Source organism: Phocoena phocoena, chromosome 20, assembly GCF_963924675.1.
Source record: "Phocoena phocoena chromosome 20, mPhoPho1.1, whole genome shotgun sequence".
NCBI lineage: Eukaryota > Metazoa > Chordata > Mammalia > Artiodactyla > Phocoenidae > Phocoena > Phocoena phocoena.
The window spans coordinates 7,742,274-7,765,258 of record NC_089238.1 but is presented as its reverse complement, the minus strand read 5'-3'; the positions used below and the strand labels follow the sequence as shown (position 1 = coordinate 7,765,258).

Below are 22,985 nucleotides of genomic sequence, written 5' to 3'. Positions count from 1 at the left end.
CCTGCGGACCCCTCATCTCTTGGGGTTGGTGGAGCTGAGGTGCTTGGTGGAGCTGGCCTGGTAACGCATGAAGAAAGGGTGCTGTCCGTGCGGCTGAACGAGCCGGGCATCTCCTGGATGGCTCAGCTCTGGTTTCACCCATAGCCTGCGGGGGTGGAGTAAAGGAAGAAGTTTAACTGGGTTGGAGTGAGCGTTGCATTAGAACCGAAGGGTGCTGAGAATGCAGGTATGCAGAGCTTCCGGGGCGAGGTCTGCCATTCATTCTAGACATTACTTGACAGCCAGGCGCCGGGCAGACACTCATCCCACCTTTGCTCTCATGGGCTTGTGTTCTTTGAGGGGCAACAGATAATATCTGATCGGCTGGGCTGGAGGTCAGTGGTGTCGGGAATAGGTTGGGACCAGTGTAGGTGGGGCGGGGCTTTGGGGCCAAGAGGGTGGGACTCTGGGCCAATTGAACCGGGTTTCTCAGCCACTAGAGGATCATCCTTTGGAAGACATTTTACACCACGCCGGGGTAGTGCTGCGAACCGGCATTTTTATAACATCTCCTTTCCCGGGAATCTGACAGCTTACAGAAGTGTAAGGACCGCATTCTTTGAGGGTGAAACCTTGGGGGGTGGGGTACCCTTGAGCCCCAGGTCCAGGCTTGTCCCCCTTTGCCTTCCAGCTTGGGGTGTGCGTGGTGTCCCCAAGGAACAAAAGCACGTGGATCCCGAAAAGGGTGTCGGGAGACCCCGTCTCTCTCCTACGTCCAGATCTGCAGCTGAGGAGGATTTAGTACGAGAAACCACAATTCCAGACATGCCCAGGACCAAGCCCCTGCTGGAAGGGAAGCCCGTCGTCCCAGGGCGTGCCTGAACTGCAGTTATCCTCCGTGTCCCCAAGGGATCTAACTCCTAATTGTTGAGTGCTGCCAGTGGGGTGTGGAAGATCCCGGGTCTCGGGCGTTGACCCGGCCCCGCCCTTGGCCACAGACATCAGCGGGTGTGAAAGCTCCTAATCGCTGTAACAACTCCAAGGTGGTGCACCCAGCCCTCCCGGGAGACTGCCAGACTACAATTCCCAGCAAGCTATGCGGCGCTGGCCGCCCCACTGTCGGGAGAGCCATTCTGGAGGTCTCCTGGGAAATGTAGTTTCTTAAGACTCCCATGTTGGGTTTCCCTGCGGCTGGTCCCCTGCTCCCCACTTCCTCAGGCTGGGAAACAAGGCCCTGCCTGACCGCTTCCACCCCAGGGGCTGATGGGGAATGAAGTTCCCAAATGAGGAAATGGAATTCCCAACTCCTCAAAAATTCCACGGAAATGGAGCCATTGACCCAAGAAAGTCATGGGAAATGAGGTCCTGGGTTGATGGAGGGTCCCATCACTGTCTCCCCCTGTGTTGCTCTCCTCCATGGAATGAACCCATAGGTACCGAGTGCCTATTGTGGGTAAGTAGCTGGCTCAGTGGAGATGCCCCAGAAGAGCATTCCAGGCAAAGGCAACAGCACGTGCCGAGGCAGGGAAAGGCACGTCGTGTTAGAGTAGCTGACAGCATGTTGGTGCGCCTGTGTGGTGTTGGTGGAGTGGGGCTGGGGTGATGGGAAGTGGAGGAAATGCCTGGGCCCAATCGTTTGGGGCCTGGACAGCCATGTTAGGACTTTGAATGTACTCTTAGCTGATGGGAAGCCATCCAAGGTCATGACACAGGAGAGTGATGTATTTGGGTTGACATTGCAGGAGAGTAATTTGGAGGTGAGCAGCGGCAGTAGCGGGGAGGTAAGTTAGGAGGCTGTGCTGTCATTCTGGTGTAAGAGGGTGTGGCCAGACTTGGAGAGACCCGGACCCGCATGAGTCCTCTTGGAAGAGGAGCCAGCAAGACATGCTGAGGGCTGGGTCAACTCTGGGATTCTAGCTTGAGCAGCTGGTGAATGGCAATGTCATTTACTGAGATGGCTAAAGAGGGGATTTATGGGGGGAGAAATCAGTGGTTCTGTTTTAGCCAAATTAAGCTGGAGATGCCTGTGGAACATTAAAATCAGACTCCAGTCTCCTCAGAATTGTCCTTCAGTTTTGCCCCCAATCCGTCTTCTCTCCGAGGATGGAGAATTCTGGCTTTCAGCTCCCTCCTCTCCCAGGACCCCATACTCCCAACCCCCTTGTTACGGGCTGAACCGTGTCCCCCACAAATCCATATATTGAAGTCCTAACTCCCAAAACCTCAAAATGTGGCCTTATTCCAAAATAGGATCATTGCAGATACAATTAGTTAAGATGAGGTCATTAGTGTGGGCCCTAATCCAACTTGACTGGTGTCCTTATACAAAGGGACATTTTGGACACAGAGACACACATGCAAGGAGAGAAGGCCATGTGATGACGAAGGCAGAGATCGGGGTGATGCTTCTGCAAGCCAAGGAACACCAAAGATTGCCAGACAGCCACTGGAAGCTAGGAGACAGGCCTGGAACAGATTCTCCCTTAGAAGGAACCAACTCTGCCGACACCTTGATCTTGGACATCTAGGCTCCAGAACTGACACAATAAAGTCTGGTTTAAGCCACTCAATTTGTGGAACTTTGTTACAGCAGCCCTAGTGAGCTAATACACCCCTTCACCCTCAGACCCAGGAGTCCAGGCCCCCAGCCCCCTCCTCCCTCAGACCCAGGAGCCTAGGCTCTCACTGCCTAACTTGGCTGGGTTCCATGCAGCACCCACCCTGGGCAGGCACGTTACAAGATCAGTTCAAGAACCACCAGATCTATCAGAAGTGGCAGTAGGGGACAGAGGCAAAACCTAATCCTCTCATTCGCTCTTTCTCCATCGCCCACAACTTACATGTGACCCTAATGCTCTCATCATCTTAATTCCTAAGCCAGGAGTCCACACAGCATCCCAGCTGGGTCCCCACTCCTGACCCCTTCCCTCCTCCCTCATCCAAACTGCTTCCTTCATATACACAAATGAATCTGGTACCAAGGTGACGGCAGGTGGGGGTGGGAGGAAGACAGGTTGAAGCCAGGAGATCAGAGATGCAATGATAGACCCAGTCAGAAGAAAAAAAAGACAAAGATGGAGACAGAATCAGTCAAGAGACCAGGACAAATTGAGAAAAAGAAATCGAGACAAAAACCTGTGGCAGAAAGACATAATAGAGACGGGAAGGTGACGGGGACACGCAGACAAGGAGAAAGAAGTAGAGATGGGGTGATACTCAGACGAAGAAATAGATGAGAAGAGGCTGAAGACACGGGATGGGAAAACAAAGACAGAACTGGGACCGGGTGAAATAGGGAGATAAAGGGACAAAAAATAGAAATTTGAATGGAGAGGTTCAATTAGGGGGAAGGCAGGAGAATGTCAGAGAGGTGGGTGGTCACATGGAGAAACAGGTAAACTAAGGCACAGTTACCATGGGCAGGGAGATCGATTCTGACCCTCGAGGCAGAGGGTCTGTGCCTCGAGGCACAGGCAGTGCCGTTCTGAGGTGTGTGGGATGTGGCCATGATCCAGTGTGGGTGCTGGCAGGTCATTTCTGAGCATTTTCCTCACCAGCACTGGCCCTGGGACAGTTTCCGGCCACCTTGCAGAAACCCAGCTCTGACCATAACCTGTCACCTTCCCGAACCCTCGCCGGCTCCTCGTCACCTCCTGAACTGTAAGTTGAGGCTGCAGCAGAAGTTGGTGATGCCGACACCAGACTGAGATCCAGCGAAGTGGAAAAGCCGGGGGTCTCGCTGCCACACAGGCATTTCTGCCTTTTTGGGCCTCGATGTTCCTGTCAGATGGGACTGTGAGGATGGCCATATCTCCTGGACAGCACCCGGTCCCTGCAGCCTCCCCTCTTCATCTCCCGAAATACACACATGCCCCACGTTCCTCCAAAAAGTTGTTTTTTGTCTTTTTTAAATAATGTGAAAATGCCACGCGAAGGTTTGAACCAGAGGCCCCTCCAGGGGCCAGGCTGGGGTGGGAAAGGGGAGACGCGAGATGGGGGGGTCCAGGTCCCTGAAGCCTTCGGCCCCTGTCTGGGGCTGGGAGTGGGTGAGGAGGGGCCTCCACTGTGCAGAGGGGCTCCAGGCCCTAAAGAGTTCAGTTCAGTTCCGAGAAAGGCGGCTCTCCAGGGAGGGGTGAGGGGCTTCCTGCCTCATTTGGCACCGAGGGGGTCAAGGGGCTCAGGGGAGCCGTCCGGGGGGCTGGGGGGCGGAGGGCCAGGGCCTCCTGTTTGGCACATGGTGGGGGAGGGGGAGGGCCCAGTCTCGGGGGCCTCCCCGGAGGCGGCGTCTGTGGTGGTGGCAGTGGCTCCATCGTCCACAGAGGATTCTACTCTCAACCCCTCTTCTGGGGGTGCAGGGGGGTCAAGTCTTCGGGGAGTCAGTTCTCCACGGGGCCTGAGGATGGAGGGAGAGGAGAGAGAAATGGAATTACTGGGCAGAAAGGCTCATGGCTTCTGGCTTGCCGATCGGAGTGAAAACCAAGTCCTCACCATGGGGAGCGCCCCACCTGATCTGCTCTGTCCTTTTTCTGTCATTTACTCCCGCCCCCGACTCACTCTGCTCCAGCCACAGTGCTCTGCTTCCTTGCTGTTCCTCCAAGCACAGTCCTACCCCAGGGCCTTTGCACTGGCTGTTCCAACTGCCTGGCATGCCCTTAGCCCTTCCCATAGAACTCAGGCCTCCGTCGCCATGCCCCCTCTTCAGGGGTCTTCTCCGGGCCATTCTCAGTCAAGCAGTCGTCCCCCTCACCCCCCAAGATCATTCTATCTCACTGCACTATATTGGGGGGGGGTGTTTGTTTTTTTTGGCGGCGCTGCATGGCTTGTGGGATCTTAGTTCCCCGACCAGGGATTTCACCTCGGTCGTGAAAGCACTGAGTCCTAACCACTGGACTGCCAGGGAATTCCCTTCCACTATAGTTATTTTCTTTCACATTTCTCCTCTGGGATAATCTCAGTCATTGTCAAAGAGCTAGCTTCCTGTCCGCTTGCCCCTCTAGACTGGAAGAACAGAGAGGATGGGACTGCATTTGGTCACTGCTGCATCCCCAGCACCCAGTAGAGGCCCTGCGCAAAGTGCCGTCCCACCAGACTTTCCCACCATGATCCCTTCTCTCCCGGCAGGAGGAGAGCCTCCCACCCACACAACAGATCCAGAAAACCAAGGTCTGTGGGGTGGAGACTCTCAACCAGGGCTACCCACCGGGCACCCTCCCACTCCACCTCCCACTTCTCACCTGAGTGGCCTGGGTCAAGTCACTGCCCTCATTTCCAGTCCCTGAGCCTCGGTTTCCCTCCCTTTAAATGGGGAGCATGACCCTCGTGTCCTTTTCAAAGGACTAGGGAAACTCTGAGATTCCTGGCATCACTCAGCACCCAGGGAACGTGTGTGAAGTGGGCAGAGCCACCCCCCAGCCGTGGTCTTGAAACCGACTCAGCAGCTTCCCAGCCCAGCTGCGGAATAGCTAAGGACTGAGTAAAGGGATTTGGGATTTTGTGTGATCGGGCCCTCCCTCTCCTCTCCAGGTGAATAAAGGTGAAGTCATCCTGGATTGCTGGCCCTATGGGCCTCAGCCCTGACTCAACACTTGGCTGGTATCCCCACGCCCTGGAACCCACCTCACCCTGTCCTCTTGGGGGCCTCTGAGAAGACCTCTGAGAGGAAGTGACATTTGGGGGTGAAATCTGAGGATGTTGACAAGTGAAGGGTCAACCCTCAGCCCATCCCTCCTGCCCTTGACTCTGTATGTCCTCTCCTCTCCCCACTGGAGCCTTGCCTGGCCTCCTCCCCAGCCTCCCTGCCTCCACAGGCCCCCACAAGGCCTGGGAGAAGTCTTCCTACACCCCGGGCTGATGCTGCCCCTCCCCAGCTCACACTCCTCCCTTGGCTCCCTAGTGCCCCCAGGACAAAGTCCCCGCCCCTCAGCTTACCCTCAAGCCCTGCAGGGTCTGTCCTGCTCTCTCTCACTTCCCACACCCACCCCCCCTCCACCCAACTCTGCAAGTAACCTCCAGACACACCCGCTTCCCTTCTGTTCCATGAATCAGCCAAGCTCTCTCCTGCCTCAGGCCCTCTGCAAGCTGTCCTGTCTGCTAGCACGCTGTGCCCTTCCCCTTCACCTAGTTAACGACAACCAACCCTTCAAGTCCCTGGTTAAAGGACCCTTCCATCACCGAGGACACAAAGCCCTTTCCTCTTGTCATCTGCTTTCTCAACAACCCTGAGTTGGCACTTATTCACTTAACTGTGGACTCTGGGGCAGTGCTGTGGGTAGGGCGGAGGGGGGCTCACTGATCTTGCCCAGCACAGAATCCCACGAGCCCAGTACAGCTGATGCAAGCATCTACTTCATTAAACACAGTAACAGCTACCAGTTAAAGACCACTGCAGCGTGCAAGGGGACGATTAAGCCATTCAATCCCCTTAACAAACTTAGGAGTTAGATCCTGTTATCCTCCTCGTTCTACAGAAACTGAGGTACAGAGAGGGAAAGCGACTTGCCCTAGGTCACCCAGCCAAGAAGTGGCAGGGCCAACACCTGAACTCAGGCACAGTGTAGGGGAGCAGCTATGGAGTCCCCCCCATGAAAAGAGCCAGTTGCACCTTCCCCCTACTTAGTTCTGTCCTCTGGGAACACCTCCACCTGCCTGGCCCAGTGCAAGCCCTGTATGCAGGGATGTTCTAAGGTGGTGGTGAGGATTAGTATTATGGCGTAAGTGAAACGCAAGAAAGGTACCTGACAAATGCTGACTGCTGGAGTGGACACAGACTCAGAGGCCAGGCAGCCAGGGTTTGTGCCCCGGCTCCTCATGCCTCTCTGTGCCTCAGTTTTCTCTTCTGTAAAATGGGGATGAGACTAGAATACACCCCATGGAATCACAGGGAGGATTAAATGGGGTAAGACGTTGCAAGCACATTCTAGGGTCTATGAGAGTGCTTGCTGTTGTTGCTATGGTGCTCCCTGGCCATGTCCTCTCTGCTCTGGTTCATACTAACCAGCTTTGAGCCCCCTGGTTTCCTCTGGCTTCTTGTCTGCCTCTGATCAACCTATGCCCCCCAAAGGAGATGGGATCAAGATCCACCAAGTACCAGACAGGAATCTTAGCACAAAGATGGGGCAAAGATCGGAAAGAAAAAGAAAGAAAGAAAGAGAGAGAGGGAGGGAGGGAGGGAGGCAGGGAGGCAGGGAGAGAGAGCAGGAGAAAGAAAGACAGAAAAAGAAAGAAAGAAAGAAAGGAAGGAAGAAAGAAAAAAGAAATGATTTGGGGCTTCCTTGGTGGTCCAGTGGTTAAGGGGGCGTGGGTTCCATCCCTGGTCGGTGAACTAAGATCCCACATGCCAAGGGACGTGGCCAAAAAAAAAAAAAAAGATGGGCAAGACTCAGAGGGGATCCTTACAGAAGGGAAACTGAGGCTCAGGGAAGGGTGTGATTGCCCAAGCCCATCTGATGGACACCTCTTGGTCTGAGCGGGTTCCAGAGGTGGGTGGGGTTTCACTGGTGAGCAGCCAGACTGAGAGAGGGGAAGGAAGAAACTGGGAGAGAGGCAAAGAAATTCAGAGAGATGGGGACAAGAAAGTGGGAGAGACAGATGGGGAGAGATTGGCAGACGTGGGGCAGGGCCAAGGGTCTGAAGCACGATACCTGCGGGCCGGGCGTCGGGGGCCCGGGCGGGGGGCCCCGGGGTCTCCAGCGCAGGCGAGACGGAGAAGCGGGAGAAGCACAGGGGGGGGCCTGGAGGGGGGAGGAGGGGGAAATCCTCCGCCCACTCGAAACTGCCTCCTAGCATTGGGGGCGGGGGGCGGGGGGTGAGGAGGGAGAGGAGAGGACGCGGTCAGACCCTCAGTCACTTCTTCAGCCCTCCGACCCCGTCCCTCAGCAGGCCCCGCCCCGACGCTGCCCTTCCCATAGACCCCGCCCCGCCCCTCACCAAAGCCGCTGTCGTTGCTGGGAAACCCATCTCCGGGGGTGGCGGAGTGGGGAAGCGTCGGGGGCGCTGGGGGCGTTGACGGGTCCGTGTCCCCCTCGGGGGGGCCCTGGACACTCAGCTCGTTGGTTGGCGTCTCCTATGAAGGCATATTAGGGGAGGCAAGAGGGGGCGAACCGTCATATCGCACTCACTACATCCCAACAAGCAACAAACCCCGCTAACATTTCTGGGGCTTCAGGCATCCCAATTTACAATCGCTCTCTCTGGAGATCCCCTAATCTGCCTTCGAAGCCTCAGGCCAGCTTTAACCTTCCCCGGCCTGAAGCTCCTCCCCCGACCACGGAGTCCCGCCCACAGATAAGCAGTCCACTGCAGGAATTCTCTCCCGGCTCCTTAACGCGCTGCCTCCTCGGAAGCCCCTAACTCAGGACTGTCTCCGTAAGTCCCGTCCCGTCTCCATGACCCTTACTCACGTCCAAGATCTCGGCCACAGGCGTCCAAGTGCGGGCCCCACAACTACCTGCTCCTATGGTCCTCCAAACCCTTAACCCATTTTGAGCATCTCCGGACCCTCCCGCGAGCCCCTAAGCCCCGCCCTCTGAAGAGGCCCCGCTCCAGTTTGTTTCAGGGCCCTAGGCCTCAGCTCTTGACCCTGTTCTCACTCATCTCAGAACCTTAGTATGCCCCGCCCCAGGTTCATCTAGACACGGCCCCAGTCCACAAGCACTACACCGCCCTGTTTTTCTCTTCAACACTAACCTCCCAGGCTAGTTACTTTTAACACAATCCCCAACCCATCTCTCTTAGCCCCGCCCCAGTTCATTACCTGTGTCCCATCCCTGAACCCACTACTGCACTTAGTATCTTAACACTACAAGCAGCATCTCTTTAAGCCCTACCTGCAGCTTCTCCATGGCCCACCCCTAGTGGATAAGATCCCCTCCATCCTGAGCCGGCCCCTCGCCCTCCACAACATTAGAGCGCTGTTGCAGAAACCCCATCCCGAACTTCGCTAGGCTCTGCCCGCACCTTACAGACCACGCCCTAATCCTCTCACTTTCTCCTTAGCCTCTGACCACCAGGTACCGCGCTTTCCTTCCGGATCCGTTCTCATCTCCAGGCCTCTCCCTAGCCCTCCAGCACCTTCCCCCACCCCAGGCCCCACCTCTGCTCTGGACTTGGCCCTTCCCCTGGCCCCGCCCCATCTCCAGGCTCCGCCCTCACACTCAAGGACTCATCCTGCCCTATTTCCCTAGCCAGTCTCTCCCCAGGCTCCGCCCTCACCCTGAAGGCCCCGCCCCCACTTGAGGCGCGGCCTTCCTCCAGGCCCAGCCCCATTCCCTGGCCCCGCCCTCACACTCAAGGCCTCATCTGGTCCTTCAAGTTCCGCCCCATTCCCTGGCCCGCCCTCACCCTGCAGACCCCGCCCCCAATCTAGGCGCGGTCTTCATCCAGGCCCCGCCCCTCCCTAGACCCAGCCCCGGGGTCCTGCGCGGGGGCAGCCCACCTGGTCGAAGAGGTAGACGGTCACGTCCCCGTGGAAGGAGACCATCTTGCGCTTCCTCTCCAGCTCGCTGTCCTCGGGTTCGTCGGCCCCGCGTGGAGACTTGAGCAGCCCCCGCAACGGGCGGGCCGCGTCCGTGTCGGCGCTGCTCACCACGACGGGCACCGGGGCTGCCCGCGCTCTCCCGGGGCCCCGCGGCCCCGCCAGCGCGTCCGCCGCTGCCGCCTCCTCGTCCTCCTCCTCGTCCTCGTCCTCGTCCTCCCCGTCCTCCTCCGACGGCCCCGACGCCCCCGCCCCGCCGGCCTCCCCGCCAGCCGCCCCGGCGTCCACGCCCTCCCACGGGGGTCGCCGCGGGCCCGGCCCCGGGAACGGCGTGAGCGTGAGCGGCGGCAGCGCCAGCGAGAGCCGCGAGAGCTTGGCTGCGAGGGGAGACACCCGGTGAGCTCCTGTTCCTGGGGAAACTGAGGCATGCCCTCCCGCCTAACTCTGTGTCCTCAGGTAATCTCAGCCACAGTCTGGGCCTGTTTCCACCCTTGTGAACCAAAAGGCTGCACTGGGGGTCTCCAAGCAGAAGGGTAGCGGTCTTCCCCCTACTCCAGTGCTTAACCCTCCCCGTGGCTCCCCAGTGCCCACAGCACAAAGCCCCAGTTTCTCCCGGGGCCACCAGGCCCGAGTGCCCTGGCTGTGCTGACCTCTCCTGGTTCTGTCCCCACCTCATTCTGGCTTGACCTCCATCCAACCAAATGGGCCACATCTCCATTCCTCCCACCTCTGAGCCTTTGCATAGGCTGTTCCCTCTGCCTGGAACTTCCTTATCTAACTCAAGTCCTATTCATCGTCCAGCTCTGTCTGGACTTTCAAAGCCTTTGGAGATCTACCAAGAGGTCAGGCCAGGCAACCCGCTCTGCACCCCATAGTATCAAGCACCTCGCCTTCCTAGCGGTTGATCTCAGGATAGAACTGTAATTCTGTGGCAGTGTGATTAATGTTTGCCTTGCCACAGAACAGAGGCTGAGTTGGGCTCATTCTGGCTGCGTCCCCAAACCCCAAGCACATAGAAGTACTCAGTCAATATTTGTGGGGTTAGTGAATAAATGTTCCCTGCTACACAATGTTGACCAAGGTACTTTCTTTCCCTTTTTGGCCCTCAATCGCCAGAAAATTGGGGTGTCTAGCCATCTCCAGGTCCTTTCCCTGCCCTAAGACTCCTTGATCTCAGCCTGCTGGGGGGAAAGGACTTCAGGTCCCTGGAGGAGGAAACCTCACTTCAAATCCCAAGCCTACCCTGCTCTCTTGCTGTGTGTCCCTGGGCAAGCAGATCCACCTCTCTGAGCCTCTGTTTCCTCACTGGTAAATGGAGGGGCCACTCATTCCTCCATTACTGCATAAGTGAGCTGTGTGCCAGGCCCTGTGGGGGGCGATGGTGGGGATGAGAAGAGGGTCAGGGCAGGGCAAGGAGAAAGACGGATGTGGACCGAGTGACTCTCCACCCCTCATTCACTCAACTCCAGCTTCACCAGCCTTTTGCTCTTCCATGAACATGCCAAGTTAATGCCCATCTCAGTGTCCTCTACCTGAAACATCCTTCTCCCAGATGTCAACCTGGCTCACTTCCTTCATGTCTGCTCAGAAGTCACCTCCTCATTGAGGCCTTCCCTGACCACCCATCTCAAGGTGATGGGGTGGAGTGGGGCTTTATAGAGGAAGCTATCAAGAGCTGTGGATACCCAGAGGAAGGACAGGGTGACAGTCTTTCAAAATCAGGAAGGCTTCCCAGGGAAGGGGGAATTTGAGTGGGGTCATGAAGGATGAGTGGGAGTTCACTGGATTTAAAAAAAAAAAAAGAAAAGCATGCTATTCCCCGTCTCTTTTTGCACCCAACAACACCGACCCCCCCCACACCGCTGCTTCAGATCCTCTGAGGCATCTTAGTTGCTCATCCCCCGTCATTTTCATGCTGCCCAGGGTCTTTCCTGACACAGCTGGTTGCAAATTCCCCACAACAACCTTGAGGAAGTGGTAGTGTTCTAATGCCATGGGTTTGCGCAAGGAAGGTTCTGTGCTCAGTCCCCTTCCTGACCTTTCCCTCTTGAGGCTCCTCTGGCAAACAGAGATAATAACCCTTCCCTCAAGTGTGGCTGTGAGGTTGCCAATATAAAACAGGCCCAGTCATTTATAACTTTCATACCAGTATTTAAGGAAATCAGGCCTCTGGATGATTCCAGTGGAACCACAGTCCCTATGTCCACATCTAAGCAGGAGCTGTTTATTTTACTCTCCATTTATCTTCTCTTAAATTGTCCCCTCTCTATGACAAACTATTTCCTGTGTTCCTATCAAAACTCAGTTTCCAGAAAAGGCCTTTCTACTAGGCTTTCAAGCCACCAGTACTGCAGTGGGCAGGGCAGGGTCTGAGGCTCCCTGGGTCTCACCCTGGACAGCTCAGGGCCTGGTGCACAGGAGGCCTGGCACAATGAACAGATGCCTCAGCTTGTTGGAAAGTTTAAACCAGAGATCACGCACTGGCAGCCCAGCCCACAGAAAGGCTTCTTTTGAGTGGGGTTCAACCATTAATACACCCAGAACTCTGGCTTAAAGGGGGAAAGCAGCAGATTTGGCAACACCAGGTGGGCATTCCTGAATGGAGCTAAGTAGCTGCATTTCCTCCCCAACTCCTACCCCACGTCTCCCAGCTCTCATTCATTCATTCATTCCCACCTGTCGTTCATTCCCTTATACTGTCTGGCCCCTGTGGGCATCTGAGTTTGCATCCCCTAGTTGACGTGAATTGTGATATAACAGCAGGTGCTTAGAAGTGCCAGGCGTTGGGCCAAAGGCTTTGGAAGTCCTAACTCATTTAACCCTCACAATCCTATTAGGTAGGCGCTATCCTTGTCATCCGTTTTTGGCAGATGGGGGAACTGAGGCACAGAGAAGGTCATCTGTCCAAGATCACAGCTAGGAAGGGGCAAAGCCAGGATTTGAGCCCAGGGAGTGTGGCTCTAGGGTCTGCCCTTATCACCATCAGGCTGACCCGTCTGGTACCTGGGAGCCTGAGCTTCTCAACTGCACCCTACATCTTGGAAGGAGCTGGGCCTCGGCCCCCAACCGCGCTCCCGTGCTCCCAGCAGCCTGCTCACCTTTGATCTGCTCGCTGTTCCCCTGAGGGGGTCCCAAGTCCAAGAACAGTCGTGGCATCTCGGGGCCCTTCCTCTCGGGCTTGGAGGGGTCCCCGTCTTCGTTGGGTGCTGTGTCTCCGCCGGCTCTGCTGTCTGGGACCCCGGGCTCTCCCTCGGAGGCTGCCTCCGGCCTGGCTCTCTGGGGCGCTGGCTCCGGCCTCGTCGGCTGTGCTTCCAGTGGCGGTGGAGGCGGCTGTGGCCTCGTGCTGTCGACCCATCCGGCCTTTGCGTCCACGCCGCTTCCGAGGCCGCCGCCGGGGGCCATCCCCATGCCCACTGGGGCTCGGACCCCACTCCCGAGGTCCAGCCTCCCAGCCCCGGGGGCTCTCGGTGCCCCCCCAGTCTCGGGGGCTCTCCTCTCGGTCCCGGGTTCCAGCACCCCGCTCCTGGGGGCTGGGCCAGTGGGGCCAGGGGCTGTCTCCCCGCCGTTCAGGGCCAAGACCACTGCGCCAGGTGCCAGGGCTCTCTCCAGCGAGGTCTCTGGGGCTGGCTCCCCGTTCATGGGGGCTGGAGCCCCACTCTCGGGCATCTTCTCCCAGGGCCCTGGGGCTCTCCAAGGCCCAGTCTCTGGCAGCCTCTCCGGGTTCCTGGGGAGTCTCAGGCCCCCATTCTCTGACACCTCCTCGATCTTTGGGGGTGTCAGTCCCCCATTCACCAGCACTTGCTCTTCTCTCGCCGGGGACCCCAGGCCCCCATTCTCCAGTACTGTCTCCTCCCTCCTTGGGGGTGGCAGCTCCCCATTCGCCAGCACTTGCTCTTCTCTCTCTGGGGACCCCGGGCTCCCATTCTCCGCCACCTTCTCCTCGACGCCCAGGGCTCTCTGTTCCCCGTTCTCCAGCACTGTCACCCCGTTCACGGGGAGGCTCGGGCCCTCTTGCGGGCTTGGGGCTTGCTTCCCGCTGTCCAGGACTGTGGGGCCCCTGCTTGGGCCCGGGGCTTTCTCTCGGTTCCCGGGGCCTCTCGCCGCCCTCCTGGGCCCTGTCTCGCGGGCGGCTGCCCCCTTCTCCCCCAGGAGCTTCCTTGTCACGTCCTCCCGCAAGGACATCAGCAACTGCTCGGTGCTCACTTGAACTACGAAGGTCGGCTTCTCCCGGGCCCCCGGGAGCGGGAGGGGACCCGGGTCTGGGGGTGGCCGGGGCGCTCCCGGGTCGGGGGGCTCGGGGGGAGCCCGTGGTCGAGGGACCCCTTCCTCCTCTGCTGCCCCCCCACCGGGGAAGGCTCCCTCGGGGGAAAAAGGGGTCTCGGTCTCGTAGCCGCTGTCGCCCGGTTTGGGGCCCGGAGACGACAGGCCTGAGCCGGGACTGGCCACGGCCGAGGGGGGGTCGGGGGACACGGCCGGGTCCGCGGGGGCCCGAGGAGGTGGCGGCGGCGGGGGGGGGGCGGGAGGTGGCCCCCGCCCGGGGTACTGGGGCGCCGCCGCCCCCATGAGGGGGTCCAGAAACTCGGGGGGGGCCGAGGCGGGGGGGTTCAGGGGCAGGTCGGCCAGGGAGCCCCGCTCCGCCCGCAGGGACGAGTCGTCCTCGGGGGGATGGGGGCAGCCAAGAGCAGGGTGGCCACCCCAGCCGGCGACGGCGTCCCCCCGCTCCAGGGGCAGGCAGGAGCAGGCCCCCTCGCGGCTGCACAGGGGACAGGGTAGGGGGCCCCGGCGGCTGGGGCCCCCCCCAAGGCTGCTGCTGTCTTCCCCCGGGGAGCTGCCTTCCTCCTCCTCCTCCTCCTCTTCGGCCCACGGGGTGGCCCCCCGCTCCCCCAGCACCTCGGCGGGGTCTCCTGCCAGGGTCTCCCCGGCGCCCCGGCCCTCGGGGTCCCAGCCGCTCAGGAGGAAGCTGCCGGAGGCTGAGGACTGGGCCGGGAAGGGCCGGGCCGCCGGGAAGAGGGGGGAGGCCCAGGTCTCGGACACCAGCTGGGGGACCTCGGGGGGGGCCTGGGGGGCCTGGGGGGCAGGCACTCCTGGGTCCAGGGGGTCCCAGTCATTGGGGAAAAGGGGCTCTGGCGGGGAGCCATGCTCCTCGAGGCGGATGTAGTATTCGCTGCTCACGGAGGGGCTGCGGGCGCTGATGACCGGCAGCACGCTGGGCGTGGACAGCGCCTCGTAGAAGGGGTTGGAGGGGTTGGCGTGGGGGGCCGGGGGTGCGGACGCCGGCTGCCAGGTGGGTGCCCCCCCGCCCCGACCGGCCCCCCGCCGCGCCTTCTCCCACAGGCACTCAAGGTTGAGGCCACGGCTACTCTCGGTGACCGTGAGCACGTCGTCCGGGTCAGCCCCAGGGAAGCCATCCAGAAGGGGGAACGGAGAGGACAGGGTCCCCGGGCGGGGCGCGCTGTGCTGTGGGGGCCAGGGCCAGGGGAAGGGACCATCTCGGGGGGGCGGTGGCGGCGGCGGGGGCCTTGGGGGCCGCTCGGAGAGCAGGTAGGTGAGCTGCAGTTGCAGATCAGAGGCCGAGGGGCGCTGGGCAGGCGGCCGCCAGCAGGACTGCAGGATGTCGTACCTGGGGGAGGGGGGGAGGAGGCAAGAGTGAGTAGGGCAGAGTCCTGGAGGGGCGGGGGGTCGCTGCGGGTGGACAGAGACCAGGAGAAAGTGGGGGGCAGAGACCCAGGGAGAAGAGGACCAAGACCCAGAGAGAGGGGGGAACAGAAACCAGAGAGAGGGAGCCAGAGACCTAGAAGAAGAGAGGACAGCAAGGCACATGTGCAGAAATGAGGGTTAAGGTGGCCTTCGCGTTTGGGTTACAAGTTTTGGAATCAGAGACAAGCAAGCAGCAGGGGTCTTCTAGGGTTGGAGAAACTAGGTTCAAACACCAGCTGTCACTCCATGCCTCAGTTTCCCTGCTCCAAGTAGCAGATGCTGGTGGAAGGGGTGGGGACGTCCCCACTCCATTCTAGGGCTGGTAGCAAGTGGTGCAATTGTGGAGGAGGGAAGAGTGTGAAATGAGGCGGGGGATTCTGGGATCATCCTGGGGTGGGAGGTGGAAGGTCAGGGGTCCGGGGTCAGGCCCCGCCCTCACCAGTAGTCCCCGTAGGGCAGCTTGAGCCTCGGCCTGGCCAGCTTGACGTGCTGCTGACGGACGACGAAGGCGAGGACCTCCTCGTCTGATAGGTGGCGGTAGGGCTGTGCCCCAAACTCAAACAGCTCCCATAGGGTCACCCCTAGGGACCTGCGGGGAGCAGAGGTCAGAGGAAGGTCAGAGCCCTGCCCTGACGGGCCAGGGGGCCTCCCCTCCAGGCCTCAGTTGCCCCAACCGTAGAACCTGTGACCCTTCTGCCTTCCTTGCCCTCCTCGGCCGCCCCCCGGCCCGGGCCCCTCACCAGATGTTGCTCTCGCGGCTCTGGTCCACCACCATGAAGGTCCCGTGCAGCTCCCCGAGGAGCTCGGGCGCTGCCCAGCGCAGCGGGATCCACAGGCGCTCGGGGGTCAGGTAGTAGTCCTCCTGGGTGTGGGCGGCACGGGGCGTGGTCAAGCAGGCCGGGACGCCCCCCGCCCCCTCCCAGCTCTGATGGAGGCCAGCCCTCACCTTGTAGTTGCTGTGCGCCAGGCCGTAGTCTCCGATGCGCACGGTGAGGTCGGAGGTCAGCAGGCAGTTGCGCAGGGCCAGGTCGCTGGAGGCGGGCGAGGGGGGCGAGGTAAGAAGGGGGTAGCTTGGGGAAGCCCGCCCCCCCTTCCTAGACCCCGCCCACTTTCCCGCACCGCTCCCCTTCCCTCTTCTTTTCCTCCCTCCTCCTCCCCTACCTTGACTCCTCCCCCTCCCCTGACTCCTGCCTCTCTTCTGTGACCCCTCCTCCCTTCCTGACTCCTCCCCTACTCTCCTGACTCCGCCTCTTCCCCCTGACCCTCCTGGGCTTTCCCCCCTTTTTGTGTCTCCCACTCAGGCCTCCTTCCATCCTTAAACCCCTCCCCTGTGGCCTCACCTCCCACCCCCGTAGCCTGGCCTCTTTCCCCTAAGTAGTCCCCTCCCCCCGCATTCCTCCCGGTGGCTCCCGGGCTGCCACCTGTGCACGTAGTTGTGGGAGTGGAGATGTGCCAGCCCGCGAGCGATCTCCAGGCCCATCCTCTGCAGTGTCCGCAGGTCTCGAGGGGGCAGCTCAGGGGACAGGCCCTCGGGGGGCCGCTGGGCCCGGAGGTAACGCTTCAGGTCCCCCTGGGAGAGAGGGCAGGGAGGGGTCAGCACCACCGCCCCCTCCCAGGCACCCACACCGGGCAATCCGAGGCGAGGATGGGATGACCTCTGCCCTCAGTGGGCAGCGCCCTCTGGGCCTCAGTTTCCCCTGCTGCTTAGAAGCGCACAGGAACAGCACCCACCCACCTCATGTGCTAGTTCAGGGTGCACCACCTGGGGAGTGAGTACTCATCTACAGAGATGGCAGTGCTTGTCACAGGTGCTGCTATGACGATGATGATGATGTCATTGCTGCAGATCCCTAGGAACTGCCCTGAGCCCTCACCCCGCCCAGCTCCCGGCTCTGCCTCCCCTGCCCCAGACCCTCACCAGTTGACAGAACTCCATAATCAGCAGAAAGGGCAGTGTCTCCACGCAGACGCCCAGGCACTGAAGGACGTTGGGGTGCTGCAGGCTCCTGCGAGGGGAAGGGGGTTGCCTGGGTCAGGCAACAGCCCCTTCCATCCCACCCCAGCCCTCTGTCCCACCCCAACCTCCCAGCAAAACCAAACTGTTGCTTCAACCTCTTTGGTCTCAGTTTCCTTACTCCTTCCCCACAACCCCACCTCAGGACCACCCCACTGTCTCCCAGTCCCTGAGCCAGACCCCCAGGCACCTCCTTGCCCCTCCTTCTGGCTCACCACCCCCTCAGCCTTTCTTCCTGCCCCCTGACTCTTCCCCCTCCCCTGCCCTCCCTACAGCCCCAGCTCAAGCCTCCTCACCTCCTGGACTCTCAGCCTCCTGCCGGCCTCCCTGCCTCCCGTCTCTCCCTTCCAGTCTGTCCCCGACCTGATGCCCACCTGCTTACGACCCTCCATGGCTCCCTGGTACCCTGGGACAGAGCCTGGCTCACTCCTCGGTCTTTCCTGCCCCTCTGCCTTCCCCAGTATCATTCTTCACGCCTGTGTACCTCTCTCCAAACTCACAGGTGCCTGCTTAGGCTCCAAGCCTTTTGCATGTACGCTTCTCTCTGTGGAGAACACTCTCCTCTCATCAAAGTCCTCCTCATCCCTTAGTTTCAACATCACTTCCTCAAGAATTGTCACTGTCCCCTCCAACACTGGGGGATACCCCTCTTTTATCCTCACATTGTGGGTAAGAGTCAGGCTTGGGGGTCTGAATCCTGTCTCCTTCTTTCCCAAGTGTGTAACCTCACAGAAGTCATTTCACCTCTAGATCTGATCTAACACGGGAGCCACTGGCCATATGTGACAACTGAGCTCTCGAAATGTGACAGAGGTAGCTGAGGAAAGACATTTTGAACTTGATTGCATTTTTTTTTTTATTGCATTTTATTTAAGACGAATTTAAATAGCCATATGTGGCTAGTGCTTGCCAGCACGGGCCTAGAGAGAGACAGGCAAGGAAGCAAGTAAAAGGATGAAATAATGACAAACTAGGATACGTGTTATGCAGAAAATACACAAGTTGATGTGACGGGGCATTCCAGGGTCCTCCTTAGGTGGGGGAGGGAGAGAGAGAGTGTGTGTGTGTGAGTGTGTATGTGTAAGGGAAGGCCTTTCTGTTCTGAGACCCAGGAAGGGCAAGGGTTCCCACCATCTGAAACTGGGGCTGGGTGAGGCAGGAGTGACATTCTAGACAGAGGGAACAGCAGGACGGCGGTCCTGCGGCAGGAAAGAAGCTGGCATGTGGGAGGGTCAGTGAGGAGACTGCGTGGCAGGGGGCGAGAGGGCTGGTGGCAGGAAGGGAACAGGGCTTGTGGGCTGTAGGGACCAGTGGGATTTTGTCCTGTGGGCCACAGAAAACCATGGGAGGTTTCAGAGGAAGGGGCTAATAAAACCTCTGGGCAAAGCTCACTTTTACAACCCTCTGATAAGAGGTCCCCGTGTATGCACCCTTTCCATGACAGGGCACTCACTACCCCACAGGGCATTCATGTAACAAATGTTTATTGTCTAGAAGCCCTTAGAGTGAAGGGGAGACCAGGCAGGGGAGGGACAGGGTCCTGCCTTCCCAGACCTCCCAGTCCAATGGGGGCAGGGGTGGGAGGACCCTGGTCTGTGATTCTGATTCTGTCCTTCCTCACGCACAAGCAGGGGCCTGAGGAAGGGAACCACCATGAGGTACCCAGTGCCTAACACAGGGTCATCTCGTATCCTCTCAGCTGCCCTCTACATGAGGCTGCTCAGACTTTCTGGACTCACTTTCCAGATGAAAATACTGAGGTTCAGAGTGAAGAGGGGCAGGCCTCCAGCTCAGCTTCTGTGCTGTCCCCTCACCTTCATCACACTGCCTTCATTTCCCCGGCTCTGTCCCAAGGAAGAACCTGAGGCTCAGGGAGGGAAACTCTCTGGACTGAGTGGCACAGCCAGGAAAAGGTAGATGGACGATTCAAATCCAGATCTGACCCCACACTGCACTCTTCCCACTTCCAAACGTTACCTCCCTGAGGCACAAACTCAGATCTATGGGCCTTCCGAGCCCCACATCCACCGAGAAGTCCCCATACCTGTACGGCTGTGCTTCTGAGATGAACTTGCGCTGCTCCAGGGGCCCTGCGCTGGCTCGGAGCTCCTTTACCACCACCTGGGCTGGGGTGTAGTCCGAGAAAATCTCTCCCAGGATCACCTGATCAAGGGGGACCCAGGAGGCAGCGCCTGTGGTTTCCCCAGCCGCATCCCAGGGACCACCCTCCACCCCACCGTATGGCTCCCATCTTCCCCCTCTTTCCAGCCTCTTCCTTCAAATCCCACCACCCTCGTACTCCCACCAGACGCGGGGTTAGAGACTCACAGGCCCAGAGTCCGATGGACGCAGGGACGGGTGGAAGGATGGACAGACGGACGCGTGGAGAGCCGGATGGCGAGGCGGAGTGGTCAATGGAGTGAGGAGGGAGGCGCTGACCGACAGGTGGCGGGGGGATGGAGTGGACGGGAGTGGGTGAGAGGTGAACAGAGGGGGGGGCAATGGGTGGGCTGCGGGGGGCAGGGGGACGAGGCAGGAGGCAGATGGGAGCAGGGGGGATGACACAGAACAGGAGCATCGCCCTGGATCGTATGCGCCCTCCGCCACCCACCCCCAGCCCCACTTAATTACCTTCCCGAACCAGCCACTCCCAATCTCCTGCAGGTAGCTGAGGTGCTGGCGGCTAAGGCCCAGGGGGGTGGTCATGTCTGGTGGGGGGCAAAAGGGAGAGGCACCTGAGCCTCTCTCCCCTCCCAAGTGCCAACAACACCCCTCAATTCAGTGGGGACTGGGGTCAAAGCAGACACAACAAATCTGTTTTCATTGGCTGCCCCAACATTCCACGATGGGATCTCTGACTCCTCATTGGCTGCCCACAAGGTTCCAACGTCCAATCTGTCCTTCCCTTTGGCATCCCAAGATCCTATGACATGACTTCAGCCTGCCATCGGCTACCTCTGACATTAAGATCTAGGCTGACCTTACCATTGATTGCCCCGCAAGAATCCCCAAATCTGGTTGTGGATGAAGCAATGGCTTCTACCAAGATGTTCTCTGACTTCCTTCAGGCTGCTTCCAAGATTCCGGGGCTCCCACCTCTGCCTTTCCCCTTGGCTGCCTTGGGCCTCTGCTCCCTGTTCCCTGAGGGAAAACTCTCAGGGCCTTCCACCCTGTCCCGTGGGGCCATGAGGCCCTAGTCAGGGTGCAGTGTAGTACCTGAGTGTGATGGCTGCGGGGCAGGCATCGGCAGGGAGACCTCGGCCAGAGGGAGAATGTAGACATCAGGCAGCGACTGTGAAGAGGAGGTCTCTTCGGCGGGGGGAGTGTACTCCCCGGAGCAATCCTCCCCTTCTGGGTTCTCAAACTCCTGGGGCCGGGAGGGGGTAGGGGGAGAGAACACAGGGCTGAGACATGCCATGGTCCTTCTCATCAATACTATCCCCATCTTTCTCATGACTGTCCCCCAATCCCAGTCCAATTCCCATCCCAAGGCTCTGGACCTTGCCATAACTGCAGGCCTGAAAGGCTCTCAGACTCGCTACGCCGCTCCCCTTCCTCCCGCCTGGATTGAGGGGGAAAGGACTTGCTGGCGTCTTCCTCCCGACCTTGAATCCCCTCATGCACCTCACCTTGAAGCCGACATCGCCCCGTTTGCAACACAGACAGGTGAGGAGGAGGAAGATGAAGGCCAGCAGGCCAGAGCAGGAAATGAGGACCACGGCATAGGGAGGAGCCAGAGGGGCCCGGCCCAGGGCGAATCCATCTGTGGGCACAGAACTGGGCTGAGGTCCCGGCTTCAAGGCCCTGGTTCCCGGATTCCTTGCCCCTCCTCATCTAGCTAGTCTTCACTACAACTCCCATGATGCTCTGCAACCAGGTCCCCTTGGCAGAGGAGCCGGATGGCCCAGGGCATTGTGGGAGTTGTAGTTTGGGGCCTTCTCAAGTGGTTGGGTTGGGGGTGGGGTCCCTCCTCTCGCCCCAACCTGGGACTCCCCCCCATCACCTCACCCCCAGGCTTGGATGAATTTCAGTGAGGATTGAGGGAAGGAGGAGTAATAGTGGAGCCTGGAGCTCTCAGAATTTAAAATACGCTCCCACAACAGCCTTCTTACCCCCTGTTTGGGGAAGAGGATGAGCCCCCAACTGCAGGCTGGGAGAAGATTCTTGCCCCATGCTGGAACCTCCTAGTTACGGGGGTTGAGGCTTGTTTCTTTTAGGGATGCTTGGAGCACACACATGTCCTCTGTTCCCAGCCCAAACCCCTGAGAAGGCAGCTCCGCAAGCCTTGGGTCTCCCCCTAAGCTAGAGACAGCCTCCAATGCTGTGTCCCTCTTAGAAACAGTATTCCTCCTCTCTGTCCCCAATTCTCCCAGAGGCCCTGTCCTTCCCCGGCTCCCTGCACACACCTGCACACATGCGTGTGCACACACACATGTTGCCCGAACGGACCCCCTCCCCACCCAGCCCCCAGCCTTCCTCCCACAGGCCCTGCTAACACAGGCACCGTCCCCGCGGCTCCCCAGGCCCTGGCTCGCTGCGGGAAGACGCCACACAGGTGATGGAGCCAGAGCCCCGCAGACAGACCTCCAGGGCAGGCCGGGGTGGGGGTGGGGGCCGCTGGACAGCCGGAAGGCCGGACAGACTTACCTGGGTGGGCCGGGGACGCCAGGCAGCCGGAGATGGAGACGGCCGCGAGGAGGATGAGGGCGCCGGGGGCAGGCATCTTGTCGAGGATGGAAGGGAGGTGGAGGTGGTGGCGGCTGGGGAGGAGGGGGGGGCGGGCCCTCAGCCCCCAGCCATGGGGACCCGCGCGACCCTGGCCTCCCCCCAGCCCAGGAGAGGGGCAGGAGACTCAGGACAGGGGGAGGGAGGGGCTGCTTACTGGCTCAGGTACCCCCCTCCCCCTCTTTGAAGGGACAGACAGATGAAGGGATGGAGAGGCGGACAGAGGAGAGGAGCTGGGGAGCCGGGGTTGCTGGGGGGGAGAGGGTAGGATGGGGGGGAGAATGAGGGCCCCGCCCCCGAGGGCAGCCGGGATTGGGGGAGCAGAGAGCCTGTCAGAGGAAGGGTGGGAGGAGGGAGGATGGAGGGAGGATGGAGCGTCGTCATGGCAACTGGCTCCCCAGTAGCATTGGCTGCCAGGAGGGAGGGGAGGGGGAGGGACAGACAGGGACCAGCAGACCCTTGTGGGGGGGGGACACAGGGCCCACAGTGCCTGGCCTGGACACTGCTGTGACATGCTACCAACAGGGACACGTGTGCTCCGCGCCACGATGCAGATGTCAGGCAGGCACACACAGCCCACACACGGCTGACACACGTCGCAGAGACCCTCATAGACAAGCACATCACATACAAAGGTGGACAGCTATCGGCAGACGGGGACACGTACACGTCACACACAAAGACGCAGGGATGATAGGCTGCACTAAGAACGCACAGGCAGGCCGGCCCCCTGCACAGATGCACCCGGCCACGCAGGAACGTCAAATGAATCACAAAGACCCACACATGCCACAGACAAAGTAAAGCCCCAAATCCACAGACACACACGCCACAAAGATCCACACAGACACCACGGTGACATGTCAAGGTACAAAGTCACGAACACAGACATTCCACAGACAAATGGGCAACAAAGAAGACCCATAGACACACGCATCACATACACAGATAAACACACACATGCACATCATACAAATACGCAGACATCACTTGCACGGAGACGTACACGTGACACACACTAACACAGACACAAGTATACCATGCACGAATATACACAGACACACAGCAGATACACGGAGAGACCCGCACATCACATAT

The 22,985-nt window shown here is 59.5% G+C and overlaps 1 protein-coding gene across 1 annotated transcript; it reads right to left on the bottom strand.

The window, feature by feature from the left end:
- Positions 1-12: 12 nt before the first annotated feature.
- Positions 13-21,885, bottom strand: LMTK3 (lemur tyrosine kinase 3). Its single transcript, XM_065898275.1, has 18 exons — positions 21,810-21,885; positions 20,792-20,925; positions 20,379-20,529; positions 19,794-19,870; positions 19,207-19,325; positions 17,067-17,154; positions 16,570-16,718; positions 16,095-16,179; positions 15,889-16,010; positions 15,588-15,737; positions 12,550-15,071; positions 9,413-9,828; positions 7,906-8,041; positions 7,620-7,757; positions 5,601-5,661; positions 4,140-4,372; positions 3,630-3,759; positions 13-145 (listed from the first exon to the last, which is right to left on the bottom strand). The coding sequence occupies exons 1-18, from the start codon at positions 21,883-21,885 to the stop codon at positions 13-15; spliced, it is 4,920 nt and encodes a 1,639-aa protein (XP_065754347.1).
- Positions 21,886-22,985: the final 1,100 nt, after the last annotated feature.

Excerpts from the sequence above, each read along its gene's own strand:
- LMTK3 (XM_065898275.1), bottom strand. The coding sequence starts at position 21,885 with ATGCCTGCCCCCGGCGCCCTCATCCTCCTCGCGGCCGTCTCCATCTCC. Across the intron at positions 16,719-17,066 it reads TTATGGAGTTCTGTCAACTG|GGGGACCTGAAGCGTTACCT; the intron begins GTGAGGGTCTGG and ends CCTCTCTCCCAG. Across the intron at positions 8,042-9,412 it reads CCGTCTACCTCTTCGACCAG|GAGACGCCAACCAACGAGCT; the intron begins GTGGGCTGCCCC and ends ATGCCTTCATAG.